At 44.9% G+C, this 14,013-nt stretch overlaps 1 protein-coding gene across 6 annotated transcripts in view; it reads left to right on the plus strand.

Annotated features, from left to right (window-relative positions):
- LOC121166953 (SRSF protein kinase 2) overlaps positions 1–14,013 on the plus strand; it is a 167,964-nt gene that overhangs the window by 106,744 nt on the left and 47,207 nt on the right. For all 6 annotated transcript variants that reach the window (XM_040996293.1, XM_040996292.1, XM_040996295.1 and 3 more), the window contains one exon: positions 6,505–6,659. In XM_040996293.1, coding sequence (XP_040852227.1) covers positions 6,505–6,659 — 155 coding nt within the window. The remainder of the gene's footprint in view (positions 1–6,504; positions 6,660–14,013) is intronic.

A 14,013-nucleotide genomic window follows, 5' to 3' on the forward strand; every position in this document is an offset into this window, starting at 1 on the left:
GGAGTACTAGCCTTGCACCGTGCCTCTGAACTGGGCTCTGCCTTGGTCCCTTGGTTCCTCAGCTAATTCTTGGCACACTCACATGCTTGGAAAAGCTTCAGCTGCTGGTTGCAATACCCATGACCTCTGATGCTATTTGCAGCCCAGATCTCCATGCTCTTTCCCAAGGCTTTGTTTCTCAGTGGTAGATTCTGTATATGAAGCAATCGCTACTGTGTTCAGTGCTGCTGGTGTGCAACCTGATCAGCTCCAACAAAAGCTTGTTTTCTCTCGAATCCCTTCCTTTTTCTCCCTGTCCTCCCCTCCCCATTGTGTGTCCAAGTGAATGGTAAACATTAGTTCACTGCCAAGATGTAGAGAACTCGTACCCACCTCCTGCAAATGGATTCCTGAGAGCTGAGTTCTCTGGATAGACAAGCTCAGCACTTCTCACTTTTTTTTTTTTTTTGCTTGTTTATTGCTTTTGTACTTCTACCCTGATTCCTTTCTTTGCAGAAACCTTGGGTCTGCCCTGAACTGAGTGTCAGTGGTTCCTGCTTGGCTCTGAGATAGAGCCCAAGTTGGTTCCCTGTGGACCGTTCCTCTGTGCAGTGACATGCTTGACCTCTGGCCTGTCGCCAGCCATGCACCGTTATTTCAGCCTTTGAATTTTTGCTTGCACTAGTTCTTGGCCCTTCAACATTTTTCTGCAGATCCTCCAAATGTTTTACAAACTAGTGGTAGTAATAGTGGCTAATACAACAACAACAACAACGCAGCCCTGAAAGACAGTCCTTAGGGCAGAAACTTGCGTTCTACAGAGAACATAGGAATCGGGGTATGGAGTGAGTGGAAAAGAGAAGGGCAAGAACCGAGGAATCCCGTGAGAAAGCAAATGTTGGAATTGTTGTCCAGAAAAGAGGTGATATACATCTGACCTCACAGCCCAGCGATCAGACCATAACGTCTTTGCCACACAGTTCCTTGACTGCAATGCACATCCCTTGGGAGGCAGGTCAGAGTTGCTCATGCCTCCACTCACACAGTTGGCCATGTTCCGCTTTGTAAAAGACAATATGCTCTTAGCAAATAATGAGGTCAGGGTCTGGCTGGAAATCCTGAGTGATTGTCAGAAGTTTGGGGACAAGGTTGTTTTTTAAACTTGACTGTGTACAAAATAGAACCTTCTCCTTTCCTGGTGACCCACCTTTATAATTCTTGTGGCCATTTTAACTCTTGTTGAAGGCAAATTTAATTCTTGAGGCCAAAATTTAATAACTGCAAAGTGCTTTAGTACATTTTAAGAAACCTGAGAGTAGTATTTATTTTCTCTATGCTGTATGGCAAATTATTACAAACCAGGCAGCTTACAGTAACACCCATTTATAAATTCATTCGCATAGGCCAGGAGAGCCCAGCACAGCGGGCCTCGTGACATGAGTGGGCCTGCTCTGGCGTTCTCGTCTGAGCTTCGAACCTTCTGATACACTGGTTATTGACAAAAACCCTTCAGGTGTCCGCTGAGGCGTGTTTCTCCTGTTATCCTTCTGGAATTGCTTCTCTGCTTCCCCAAGCACCCAGATGGAGAAAGCCCTGTGTGATTACAGCCCATGTGGCTTTGGTGCAATTATGGGACTGGCATCTCACAGGAATGGCATCTCACATAGGGAGAGCTTGTGGCTGGCATGCTAAGAGTTCTGCCTGCCACAGCAGAACTTTCACACTTTGGTTTGTTTTATATGAAATTTAGAAATTTTCTTTGTGCTAGAGAAGTATACATAATATCATCATGGCTTATCCCTCACTTGCTGTGTGTTCTTATCAGTGGTCTTAAATATTGAAAGACAGAGCTACAGAAAGGAAAAGAGACCCTCCATCCACTCGGTCACTCCCCAAACGGCTGCAGTGGTCAAGGCTGTGTCAGGTGAAGCCAGAGCCAAGAGCTTCTTTCTTGTCTTCCATGTGGGTACAGGGGTTCAGGCACTTGGCTGTCATCTGCTAATTTCCCAGGCATGTTAGCAGAAAGTTGGATCGGAAGTGGACCAGTGAGGACTCCACCAGTGCTCATAAGAGCTACCATAGGTAGCTCATAGGTACTGTGGTTTCACCTGCTGCAGAACAGTGCTAGCACCTTTTCCCAGTGTTGAAGCACCTTGGGGGGTGTGTGTGTGTGTGTGTGTGTGAGAGAGAGAGAGAAAAAGAGAGAGAGAGAGAGAGAGAGAGAGAGAGAGAGAGAGAGAGAGAACTTTTTATTTGAAAAGCAGAGTTACAGAGAGGAGAAATGAGAAAGGTCTCATTCCCCAGATGGCTGCATTGGCCAGAAGCCAGGCACCAGCAGCTTCCTCCAGGTCTCACATGTGGTTACAGGGACCCAAGGCTTTGATCTAGTCTCTGCTGCTCAAACAGGGAGCCGCATCTCCTGGTGGAACTCAAACTGGAACCAGCACCCGTATGCAGTGCCAGTGCGCAGACCGAGGCTTAGCCTGCCCATGGCACTGGCCCCGACAGCACCTTTTCAGATGGGCATTTTGGAAGAAAGCATGTACTGATCGGTTGTCTCCGTAAGTAGAAATGCCCAGGAAGATAGTCTTCAGGTTAACAGTTTTCATGAAGGAAGGAAGGAAGGAGGAAGAGAGAATTTTATAGCTTTAGTGGACATGGGGAAAAACAAACTTTTCCCCTACTGAGTGTGCAGTTTGCTTGTCCTGCTCTCTGTTTGAAAGACACAGAAGCATGTCGGAGGAAGTCAGAATGCCCATCGAGTTTCCATGATAACTTAGAGCAGATGCCATATGTACTTGCTGGAGCTTTTTTGCTTCTTCCTATCTTTTCTCATAGATGAAAATGTGTGTGCAAAATATTTGACACAGGTAAGCCTATAAACTAGTTTTAGTTTTACAGTATAATATTGGAAGGAAAACATTTTGTGGTCTTAAAAATTACTTTTACTATAGGGTTGTTTAGAGTAATGGCAAATTTGTGCGTCATGTACAGGTGTTATGGCACATCTGGTTAAGTCACAGCCTGTGGCACAGACATTCCATTTGGGCACACATTTGAGTCCTGGTCCTCCTGCTTCTGGTCCTGCTCCCTGCTAACGCACCTTGGAAAGTAGCAGCAGATGACCCTGGATGGAGTTGCAAGCTCCTGGCTTTGGACTAGACCGCCCCTGCCTATTGCAGCCATCTGGGGAGTTAGCCAGCAGACAGAAAATCTCGCTCGCTCTTTTTTCCTTGTCTGTAACTTTTTCAAACTAATCTTTTTAGAAAAGAAAATAAATGTTATTCTTTGTGGAAAAATGTAAGTAACAAGTTGGAATTTTGCCTTCCAATTTTTTTTTGTTCTTGTTCCTGAGATGGTTGGTATATTTCTTAAAGAAGAACATGTACTTTATAAAAACTTTGGAGTAGTAGGCCCTTTTTAAAATATATATTTTGTTTGAGAGGCAGACAGATAAATGGAGAGGGCTAGGTTAGAGCAGAGCTAGCTGAAGTTCCATTGGAGGCTATATTAATCTGTCTTACTTTTAACTAAAATACTTGAAGCTCTTTGGCAAATAAAAGGTATATTTGAGCTCATGGTTTGTAGGTTACAGTTCAGGATCAGGTGACCCCATGGTGTTTGTGCAGGCTTATCAGAGAAAAAAATCACACGATTAAGCAGGAAACAGGAGAATTTCTAGATTGAACTTTAAAAAAAAAAAAAAAAGCTACCCTCCACTGAGAACCGTACTCTTAGAATGTGGCTGCAGGCCCCTAACACATCCCACCTCTCGAATGGGGCAATTAGGTCAGCTTGTTAAGTAACTCTGGACAGTTTCTGTAGTGGACCCTGAATTGCCTCTTTCCGAAAACCTGTGACTGTACTTCATGAGTGTGTGGTTGGTGAGAAAAGGTGACATACTTTAACTGTCCTACTCAGAGACTTTCATTAAATCATCTGGGTAGCTCAACAGAAAGTTAAAGGATTCAAGCTGGAGAAAGAGAGCGTACAAGTTATTAGCAGGCTGGGGCCTTTGGAGAAAGAGCCATCAGTTGTCACTGGAATCTGTGTTTGCAGTCAAGCTGTGTGTAGTCTGTACCAGCAGAGCAGTACTTGTGATTTTGCCCACATACACGCTTCAGACTCACATGAAATTCTTGTCTTTGGCTTGGCCCAGACTTGGTTTCAGACATTGGGATTCGAGGCCAGTGTGCTTACAAGACATCCTGTGGCGCCTGGATCAGCTCATAGCCACCTGTCCATGGTGCCAGGCACAAGCATGGGCTGCAGTGGTGGAACCGGACCGCCCTGTCTGGTGTCTGTTCATTGAGTGCTTTCTACAGTGACTGCAGGGTGTTCTGGATTCAGAGAATGTGCCATTATCATCATCATCATCATCATCATCATCATCATCATCATCATCAATCAATGTAAAATATGTACCTTAGGTAAAAGCAGGTAGCTTTCAGTGTCAGAGTAAATAAGTTTACTTTGATGTAAAAATGGTTTTGAAAGGCTTTCAAAAAAAAGTTTGAGAAAAGCATTTTATGAAAAGCCCTCTGGATTTCAGATTTTTGTGCCAAAATAAACAGTTTTTATTTCCATTTAAAAAAATCAATTTTGTGAAACGTGCTTGTATTTCTGATTGAGTGAATTTGTTGTGATCTGTCGCCATCTCTGAAGAACAAGCCTGTGTCATGTACAGCCTTCCGTTCCCCCGGAGAAAAGGGGTGACTGTTGTAACACGGTCTGCCCTCTGCAAAGCTCGCCTTTGCCTGGGTCCATTCTACTCTCAGTAAATGCACATCTGTTAGAGTGCCCGAGAGAGCGGGCTGCGTGTCTGCTGAGGCCCCTTGGAGACTCCCAGGGGTGTTGTGACAGCGATGTGCGTCTTCGTGATTTTTGCCCGCCCTTGCTTCGTCAAGGATGAGTAGGCAACTCAAAACACTGTTGCGTGTGTTGCACTACACTCCTGGTGTAGAGTCTTGGTAATTTCCAGTGAATAACAATCAACACAGATTTTCAGTGTGTAAGCACACTTGCCTTTAATGTTGGTGTGATCCCTCCCCCTTCTCATGGTGTTTGATGTATCTAGCTTCTTGCATCTCTTCCCTTCTTTTCTTGCATTGATGATGAGAGTCTGACTTTTTGTTGGCTGACTGCTCATAGGAGCCAGTTAGTTTGTGCTAGAGGCAGTGCCCTGCAGGCTGTTGGGGATGCTCATCTTTGCAATAGAGTTAGAGGTCCATTTTAGCCAGGGGCAGGGGTCAGGAGCAACTGGAGGCAGCTGCAGATGAGACCGGACCCCCGAGCCAGCTGACCTCCTCAAGGCTTGAGGCCCAGGAGAGTGAGCCTGCACAAGGCGAGAAAGGGTCTAAAATGATCTTCCATCACACTGGGTAGCAGTGGCTCAAATGGAAACTCAGGCACTTTTAGAGAATGCATACTAGGCTGGCAAAACAAACAAACAAAAAACCTACCAAAAAACCCCCCCCTCAATACCCAACAAACCGAAAGTCCACATCAGTTTGCTCCCAAGATTCCCGTTGCTCCCCAGCAGATGGACCCAACTACCCCCCTGCTGCTCACTGCAGCCTCTGGGCACACCGCCGTCCAGCCCAGCTGCCTCACCCTGCCACAGGCACCTGCTGCCTGCTTTGTGACCTACACGGCACTGCTCAGTTGGTAGAGGGCAGTGAGAATGTGAGAGTGGCTTCTGGCTTCCCCGCTGTAGTGAGTGAGGGGCTTGGTTTATTAGGCTCCCATTCTGAACATGTCACCTCTCCATAAGTGAAGGAAGTGTTTGAGTCATTTCGAGTATCTTAATGGCTCACATCTAGAGGCTTTATTAATTGAGTGACTTTTTTTTTAAGAATAGGCTGTGCATCATTTGACCCTTTTGGACAATTAGGAACAATTGTTGTGAATCTTGTAACAGTGCACTTTTGCATTGAACGATGACAGTCTTCTGTCCAATGATTCACTTGAGCACTACTATGCCGATCTAAACAGTGCACTTTTGCTTGAACTGACAGTGGTTCCTTAGTGTCTAAGTCTGGACGGTGTTTTTGATAAGTAACTAGGAATTCTTTGCTGAAATAACTATACTTAACTACTGTATGTATTGATCTTTTGTGAGTTGTCCTGGAAGCCTAACCTTATTCTGTTTCAATAGGGAAAGAATTCTGATTTTCAAATAACAGAAAAACAACCTCTTAGCCATTTGAAGGTTGCTGGCACTGGTTATTGTTTGGTTTAAAAAGCAACAAGGCTGTGTGTCACGGGCTAGTGTATTATTTTATCTTACTGAAATTTGCTGATTTTGACACTTTGAGTGGAAAGATGTCTACAAAGATGCTGAGTTAACTGGTCTTCAATTGCACACTTGAGTTTTGTAGCATTGCTTAAATTCATCATTGAAATTCATGTAAAATGATTGCAGTGACATTGATTGACATTTCTGATTTCTGATTTCGGAATGACAAGTTCTCTGTTTTTTTAAATGTGTGCTTACTGTAAGATTTGCTTCTCTCTGTGTTTCAGGCCGGAGCCTCAGCCCAAAGCTCCTTTAGTTCCTCCGCCGCCGCCTCCTCCGCCGCCGCCTCCACCTCTGCCAGACCCCACGCCCCCAGAGCCGGAGGAGGAGATCCTGGGATCAGATGATGAGGAGCAAGAGGACCCCGCAGACTACTGCAAAGGTGACTCTCTCTCTCGCCTCCTCCCTTCCCTTCCCTTCCTGACACCCAGGACCTCTTTGGGGAAATAGATAAGGCACCTGAGTGGTGCTAACCAACCTCGCGTTTTATTAAGTTAGCATTCCTGTGTCAATACCGTTCCATTAGCATGTTTTCAGAAACTCTAGGTTGCCTGGGAGAAAGTTGTAAGATACAAAAAAAAAATTCATATGAGGGTATTTTAAAAAGTTAAACAGTCAAAACTATTTTAGTGCAAAAATGTTTTGAACCCTTACATACAAGGAGCCTTGGAAAAGGTTCTGAAAAAACATGTATTCTGAAAAAGTTATACATGAACTTCTCATACATAATCTAGGTACCCCAATAATTTGAAAAGGATTTAATTTGATGCAATTAACAATCAAGGACAAAATTAGCTATTCGTAGAGCCTGGGGAGCAGAAGGTGACTGCTGTGCGCTGGGTCTGACACTCAGTTTTCTGACATTCAGTTTTTCTTGGGCTAAAAGAAACTGTCCCTTTCTCGGCATAGCGTTCGTTGTCTTTAGAAAGAAAACAGGCACGTTCGCGTACACAGAATTTTTCTTGGCGTTGTACTTAAGGAGAAAGACACTCTGTGAGGTCCGTTACTGTGCGGCAGAGTGAGTGGTGTTTTCAGCCGTGACTTCACGGAGGACACAGAAACCATTCAAGTGGAATGCTCTTGTACCGATGCTTTGTAGACACCAAGAGTATATAAACTGTCCGAGAGTAGATGAACGTTGGGATTGGCGCAGTCTAGACCTCATCCTTCGTATAGACTGGACTCAGGGAAGTTGCTGTCTCCATTCTGGTGGCACTTTCGTTGAGTGATTTACTTATCTGGAGGGTTTTTTTTTTTAAAGCAATTGGGGAAGTAGCTTAATTATTATAGATTATAATGTATACAACTAGGGTGGCAGGGGGCTAGCATAGTGGGTAAAGCTATTGCCAGCACCACCGGCATCCCATATGGATGCCGGTTCAAGTGTAGCTGCCCCACTTTCATCCATCTCCCTGGTAATGGCATAGGAAAAATAGTAGAATATGACCCACGGGTCTGGGTCCCGGGCATTCTCCCATGGGAGACCCAGAGGAAGCTCCTGGTTCTTGGCTTGAGCTTGGTGCAACCCTTTGACTGTTGGGGCCATCTGTGGAGTGAACTCTGTCTTGGTGACTCTGACTTTCAAAGTAAATCTTGAAAGAAGAAAAAAAGATGGTAGTTCTTTGGGTCAAGGGTATTTTAGCAGCTTATCACATATTGAGTACTTAAAAGTAACTTGTGTTTTGCTTAGGAATGAAATGTTTTCGGTTTTCTGCCAGGCAAGGAAAGTTGTTGTGCTGTGAATGTGTCAGCAGCTCATCTCCTACGCCAACCTGGTTCTGACATGGCTGTGAGCGTGTCAGTCCTGGAATGGACGTTCTCTGCAAAGAACACTGGCTCCTTCTAGTGCAGAGTGGTAGTTGTCAAGAGTTAGGAATCCTGTACGTCTATGGCTGTTGGCCTGTTAGCGCCTTTGCTACTAATGATAGTAGTTGTTCATGTTGCTTCCTGAGCTTTGAACAGACGGTGTAATTCCTATTCTCCCTCTCATCCCTGGCTCTCAGTTAGATATTTATATATCAGAATTCGCAAGGTTATTCTGAAACATCTGATCCTGCCTGCCTGCCTGCCTTCCTCTTTGTATGTGTGTCTGTCTGACACAGGGAAAGGTATCCATATTCCCTTTGCTGGTTTACTCCCCAAATGACCACATCACTGGAGTCTAGGCCAGGGTGAAGCTGGGAACAAAGGGCTCCATCCCGGTCTGTCACATGGATGAAGAATACTCAGGTATCTGGGCTGTCTTCCACTTACATACATACATACATACATACATACATACATACACACACACACACACACACACACACACACACACACACAGTATCACAGGTTGCAGTTGTAATGAGCTTACTGTGGACAGGACCTGTTCGTGAACTCTTCCCTCCCTGGGCCGGTGTCACTTTGCTACTAACACTGGTTTCCTTGATGGCTGTAGCTTTGCACGGTGAAGTCTTGAAGTGACAGTGAAGTCTTGAAGTGAGGTTCAGTCCTTTGCTCTCTTCCAGGATTGTTTTGACTGGTCTGATACTATTTGCATTAATGTATACATTTGGAGGATGGAGGAACGGCTCTCATCTCCTGGTGTGCTGCAGCCGAAACTGAGAGCTGGGGACTCGCTCTGGGTTTCCTGCTGCCTCTCAGGGTACATACCAGCAGGGTTTTCCATTTAGGATATGGGCATCTGAACCACTAGCCAAACACCGCCTGGCCTTCTCAGTTAATGGCCCCACCTGGTTATTCCTCTTCAGGTCTCATGCTGAAGCATAACCCCCTCTGAGTTTTAGAGGAGACGAATCATCTTCAAAACTTAGCAGTGCAGATGAGTCATAATGGCAGTCCTGCTCCCACCTGTCGGTCCCTGCATAAGCTGTCCTTGGGGTCTGGCAGTCTCCTAGCATCACTGCGTGCCTTCCCTCATGCTCTTCCCTTCTCAGCTCACTCCTGCCCGTGCTGCCCATGTCCACCAAGAGAATGCCACTGTGTCTGCCATGGTGGCTGCCCACGCTGTACTCAGAATTGCGACATGGTTAGGTGGCATGACAGTAATGGGAAAGAGTGGCCTGAGTGCTGCCAGAGTCATTTCCCGAAACCCAGCCACTGCACACCCCTGCGTGTCTGCCCTCTGCACTCCATTGCAGAGAGCTCTTCCCTCTGCGGCTTCCTCCCGGGTCTGGACACGGACTTTGGTGTCCGCAGGCTGACTGGTGCTCCCTTCTGCTCCCTTCGCCCTGTACCACCTTGTAGGCGTGCTGAGCGGGCAGTTCCATCCTTCCTGAAGCCCTGGCTCCTTGGGGCCGTCCTCCAGTTCTCTCGGATGGCCCAGCATGGTTGGTTAACATCTGGGTGTAAGGTAGGATTTGAAAGGCACTTGTGAACAGAACCTGTTAATGGAGCGACTTTGGATGTGGTGTTTACATCTTTTTCACTTGGGGATAATGTACAGATGGGCTGCACCTACCCAGATTCTTCATCCAGATTTCTGTCCTTATTAGCACTGATTGGCTGAACTGGAAAGAAGTTTGGGGACCGCCTTTCTTTGTATTGTGTCCTGTTTCAACTTGGAATTGAAAAGAGTTATGTAAAGTTAAGGAAATTGCATATTTTGCAGGAATTTGTGTGTTTTACGTAGGAAACAGTAATTGGAAACTTATTCCCCCTCACAGTTTAAAAAATTGAAATGATTCATATTTGTACCTTTCTCCTTTTTCAAGTTAGTGTGTCTTTTCCCCCCCAGCTTGTAAAACTGCCATCTCTACCTAATTATAAATTTCCTCCATCCCTGCCAAAGAAATAAGGGTCCACTCTCAGTCCATCCTCTGCCTCATCCTAGCTGAGGCCACTGTTGGCCTCTTTCCTCCAGAGGCTGGGCTGACGGTGCCATGCAGTCGATAGCCTGCTGTGTTTGGTGTATCTGAGTTAGCCCAGGCGTTCAGGTTCCGTAAGTACACATCAGTGCTACCCCACTGCTCCGGTAGGAGGTTGCACACAGGTGGATTCTTGTTGCTGTATTCACCAGTTCCTGGCTACAGGGTCCTCTGCTTTGAGCTGCTATGAACAGGCTACTCTGAGGATTCTTGTGCGAGTTAAAGCGAACGTTTGTTTGCACTTTTCTCGGTATGTGTCTATAAGAGGAATGGCTGTCATTGAATTTTTTTGATGATCTTCCGCAGTTTCTCAAGGGAGACGCGTGGCTGGGTATTCCCACCAGCAATCATGCCGTGATTACACTTAATCCTTGTGTCTTCTTTTACATCTCTGTGGCTTTTCCCCCCGTGACTTATTGCTTATCCACTTGGTGTTTATTTGCTGCTCTCCCTGATCTTCCTGGGCTGTGCATGCTCCTGCTCGCTGTGCCACTCTTGTTCACTACGGCCCATTCCGAAGCTAGCACAGTAGTCATTTGGAGGGGGAGAGCACTGGCGTGGCAGTGTTCTCTCCAAGACCATGTGACTGAAGCTCCAGAGCAGTTTCCAGAAGGAAAGCTTTGTTAACAGCAGTCTTGGCCTTAGCCCGGCTTGAGGGCAGTGAGGGTTGTGAGGGCCAGTGAAGTGCTTGGGGAGGGCCTCTAACCGCTCCCTGATAGGTCTTAAATGAACGGGGAGGATTTCAGAGGAGAGCGTAGCAGATTCCTTGGTGAAGTCCAGCAGTGAAATGGGTATAGCTTGCAGGGTAGGGATAGTGTCAGATATGAGCAGAAGGAAGGTGTGTTAGGCAGAAGAGAATAAACCCGAGATTTCAGAAAATTCAGCAGTCGGGGCAGTTGAGCAATTTTTGGAGACAGTGGCAGCATCTCGGGGGTTGACAGTACATCTTACACAACATTGGAGGGATTTTACGTAGCCGTTGTGGCGAGCGCAGTGAGGACTGTCTGGCAACTATTGCAGAAGAAATAACCCACAAACCGTGTGGACTCAAATCACCTTTGTTTTTCTGGTGACAACAATGCATTAGGAATTTGGAAGAGGGCAAAGCTGGCAGGGGATGTCTCTGCTTCCCGCTATCTGAACAGCCTTAAATATTTGAAAGGCTTGGTGTGACTCACGGCTGGGGACTGGAGTTAGCAGCAAGCTCACACGTCTAGGAGGTTAAAGACCAGGGCTGCCAACGGAGCACCTGTGTGTGTGTGCTCATGTGCTGTGTCTTCCTTGAGTATGCAGACCCCTCAGCTCTCAGATTTCATACCTGGTAGGTCAGTTGAAGAGAGCATATGTATACTTCACGAAATTCCCAACATTAATGTGTACTGTTTAAAGTACCATGGAACCTCAGAACATCAGAAACTCACTGAGACTCATAAGGACGGGAATTACAGTGCACGTCTTGATGGGCTTAGGGTTTTAGAGGCTGTCTAATTGCAGTGTTGGGTGCCTGACACGCATGTTGAAGCAGGAGTTAGACCTTTCTGATGATGACTAACCTGGAAAGCATTCATTATTCCTGGATTATAAAGCTAGGTGGGGCTTTAGAATGAGACTGAAAAATTAGTTTTAACACACACACACAAATATCTTTATACTTATTCATTTGTAGGTGTTCATATCAAATACCTTTTTTCTCAGTTTTTAAAGAATTGAGAATGTCTTGATAATTTAGTTTGATTATTTACAGTGCTGAAAACATGCCTAGTTATATGGTTGAATCGGATGCTGTTGTGTGCTCTTAAACACTTGGACCTAATTAAAATGGAGAAATATGACAATAACAATAGATTTTTTTTGTTTGTTTTAAGGGTATGTCTTTGAAAGGCAGAGTTACCAGGAGAAGGAAGGCGCACACAGAGAGAGCTAGAGATCTTGCTGTTATTTTTTTGTTCCTTGCACTCAGATTTCTTCTCCACCCTCTTGTTTCTCTTCCCGGTCATATTGTTACAAATGTCACAAGTCCATCATTTCTGCCGAGTCATGACATTGTAAATATAGACAATGATAGAAAGTCCAGCATCTTGATGTCCAGATATATTGTATATCCATCTTTTATTCAGGAGTAGAGATAAACACAGCAATGTTTTTTCACATCTCAACTGTGCTGGTTTCTGTTAGTTACTCTTCATGAATTGTATATACATTTAATTGAAGAGTTTAAGCCATCTACATTCAGGGTTAATATTAACAGGTAGTGATTTGCTCCTGTCATTTCAGTCTTGTTTTATTAGGGTATTCTCCACATTGGCCTTTGGTTTTGGTAGGTGCTATTCCTTTTTCTCTGTCAGTAGGACATCTTTAACATTTGTAGTCAGGTGTAGTAGAGGTGAGTTTTTGTTTGCTGTGGAAGAATTTTCTTTCATCGTGAAAGACTAAGCTTTGCTGGGTAAATGATTCTGGGCTGACAATTTTTGTTCCTTTTAGACTATGGAAAATATTACTCCATCCTCTTCTGGCCCGTAGAATTTCCTCTGAGAAGTGAGCTGTGAGTCTAACTGGGGTTCCTCTTTAAGTTAATTGATTTCTTTCACGAGCACATTTTAGGATCTTTTGCTTGTGTTCAGCTGAAGAGAGCTTGATCAAATGTTGTGGTGAGGATTGCGTTTGGTCAACTGCACTGGAATTCTGTGCCCCTCTTGTATTCTGTTTCTCAATTTTATTTTCCATATTGGGGAAATTCTCAAGTATTTCATTGAATATATCTTTGAACCCAGCTTCTCTTTCCGCACCTTCTGGAACTTCCATAACTCTTACTGTATTTGGCTTTTTAATGATGTCCCTTAATTCCTGAATGCTTTTCTTAGCTTGACTCAGTTCCTCTCCCAGCTTTTTGACTGTTTCATTGTTTGTGCCTCCCAATTCTGCGATTCTTCTGCCTCACTCATTCTGTTATTGAGGCCTTTCCATTTTTTATTTTTTAGATTGTTTTCTTCATGTCTGATAATTCAGCTTGATATTTTTTTTTTTCATGATTGCTCTTTCCTGAAGTGTTCCTTAAATTCCTTAAACTGCTGTGTGTGCTTCTCGGTGGTCTTTAATGAACTTTATACAAATTCCATAAAATTCTTTATCCCAACATGTCATCCTCAGTTATTTTTGCGGCTTTGTGGGGAAGGTGGCAGTAATCTTGTTCATTGTGTCCATCTCTCTTGCTGTTAGTCATTGCCGCTCTGATGAGCAGATTCTTCTTAGGGATAGTGTCCATATGGGATGCTAGCGTGTGCAGGGCAAAGATTTAGCCACTCGGGCCCAGGAAATAAAATTAGCACATCAGTGCTGCAGGCTGGGCCCACTAGAGAGTGAGTGATAAGATTTTTAGGTAGTAAATTGCTTGGAGTTTTAGTTGGTTGGTAAAAATTAAGGCTTATCAAACTTTTTTGGTATGGTTTTTGAAAAATGTGTATTTACTTTAAAAGGCATAGTTATAAAGGGGGAGAGACATAGCAGAACGAAAATCTATCTGCTTACACCCCAAATGACTGCGATGGTTACATCTCGGCCTCTCGGAAGCCGGGATCCTGGAGTTCATCTCGATGTCCCTTGTGTTTGGCAAGGGCCCAAGACTCTGGAGCCACCAGCTGCTGCTGTCTCAAGTACATTATCAGGAGAGCTGGCTCAGAAATCGGCTGGGAGTTGAGTCATTGCTCGTGTGGAATGGGCAAGTGGTGGCTTACCCCGCCTTACCATAGTGCCGGTTCCCCTTATCAAACTTTTGTACAGCAAGACTTTAGGCCAAAAGTAGTAATTTCACATACTCAAGAAAATCACACGTATTGCAAAAGTATTCTGTCCTGTCAACCTGACCCTTGGTTA

Source organism: Ochotona curzoniae, unplaced genomic scaffold, assembly GCF_017591425.1.
Source record: "Ochotona curzoniae isolate NIBS_2020 unplaced genomic scaffold, NIBS_Ocur_1.0 patch266, whole genome shotgun sequence".
Classification (NCBI taxonomy): domain Eukaryota; kingdom Metazoa; phylum Chordata; class Mammalia; order Lagomorpha; family Ochotonidae; genus Ochotona; species Ochotona curzoniae.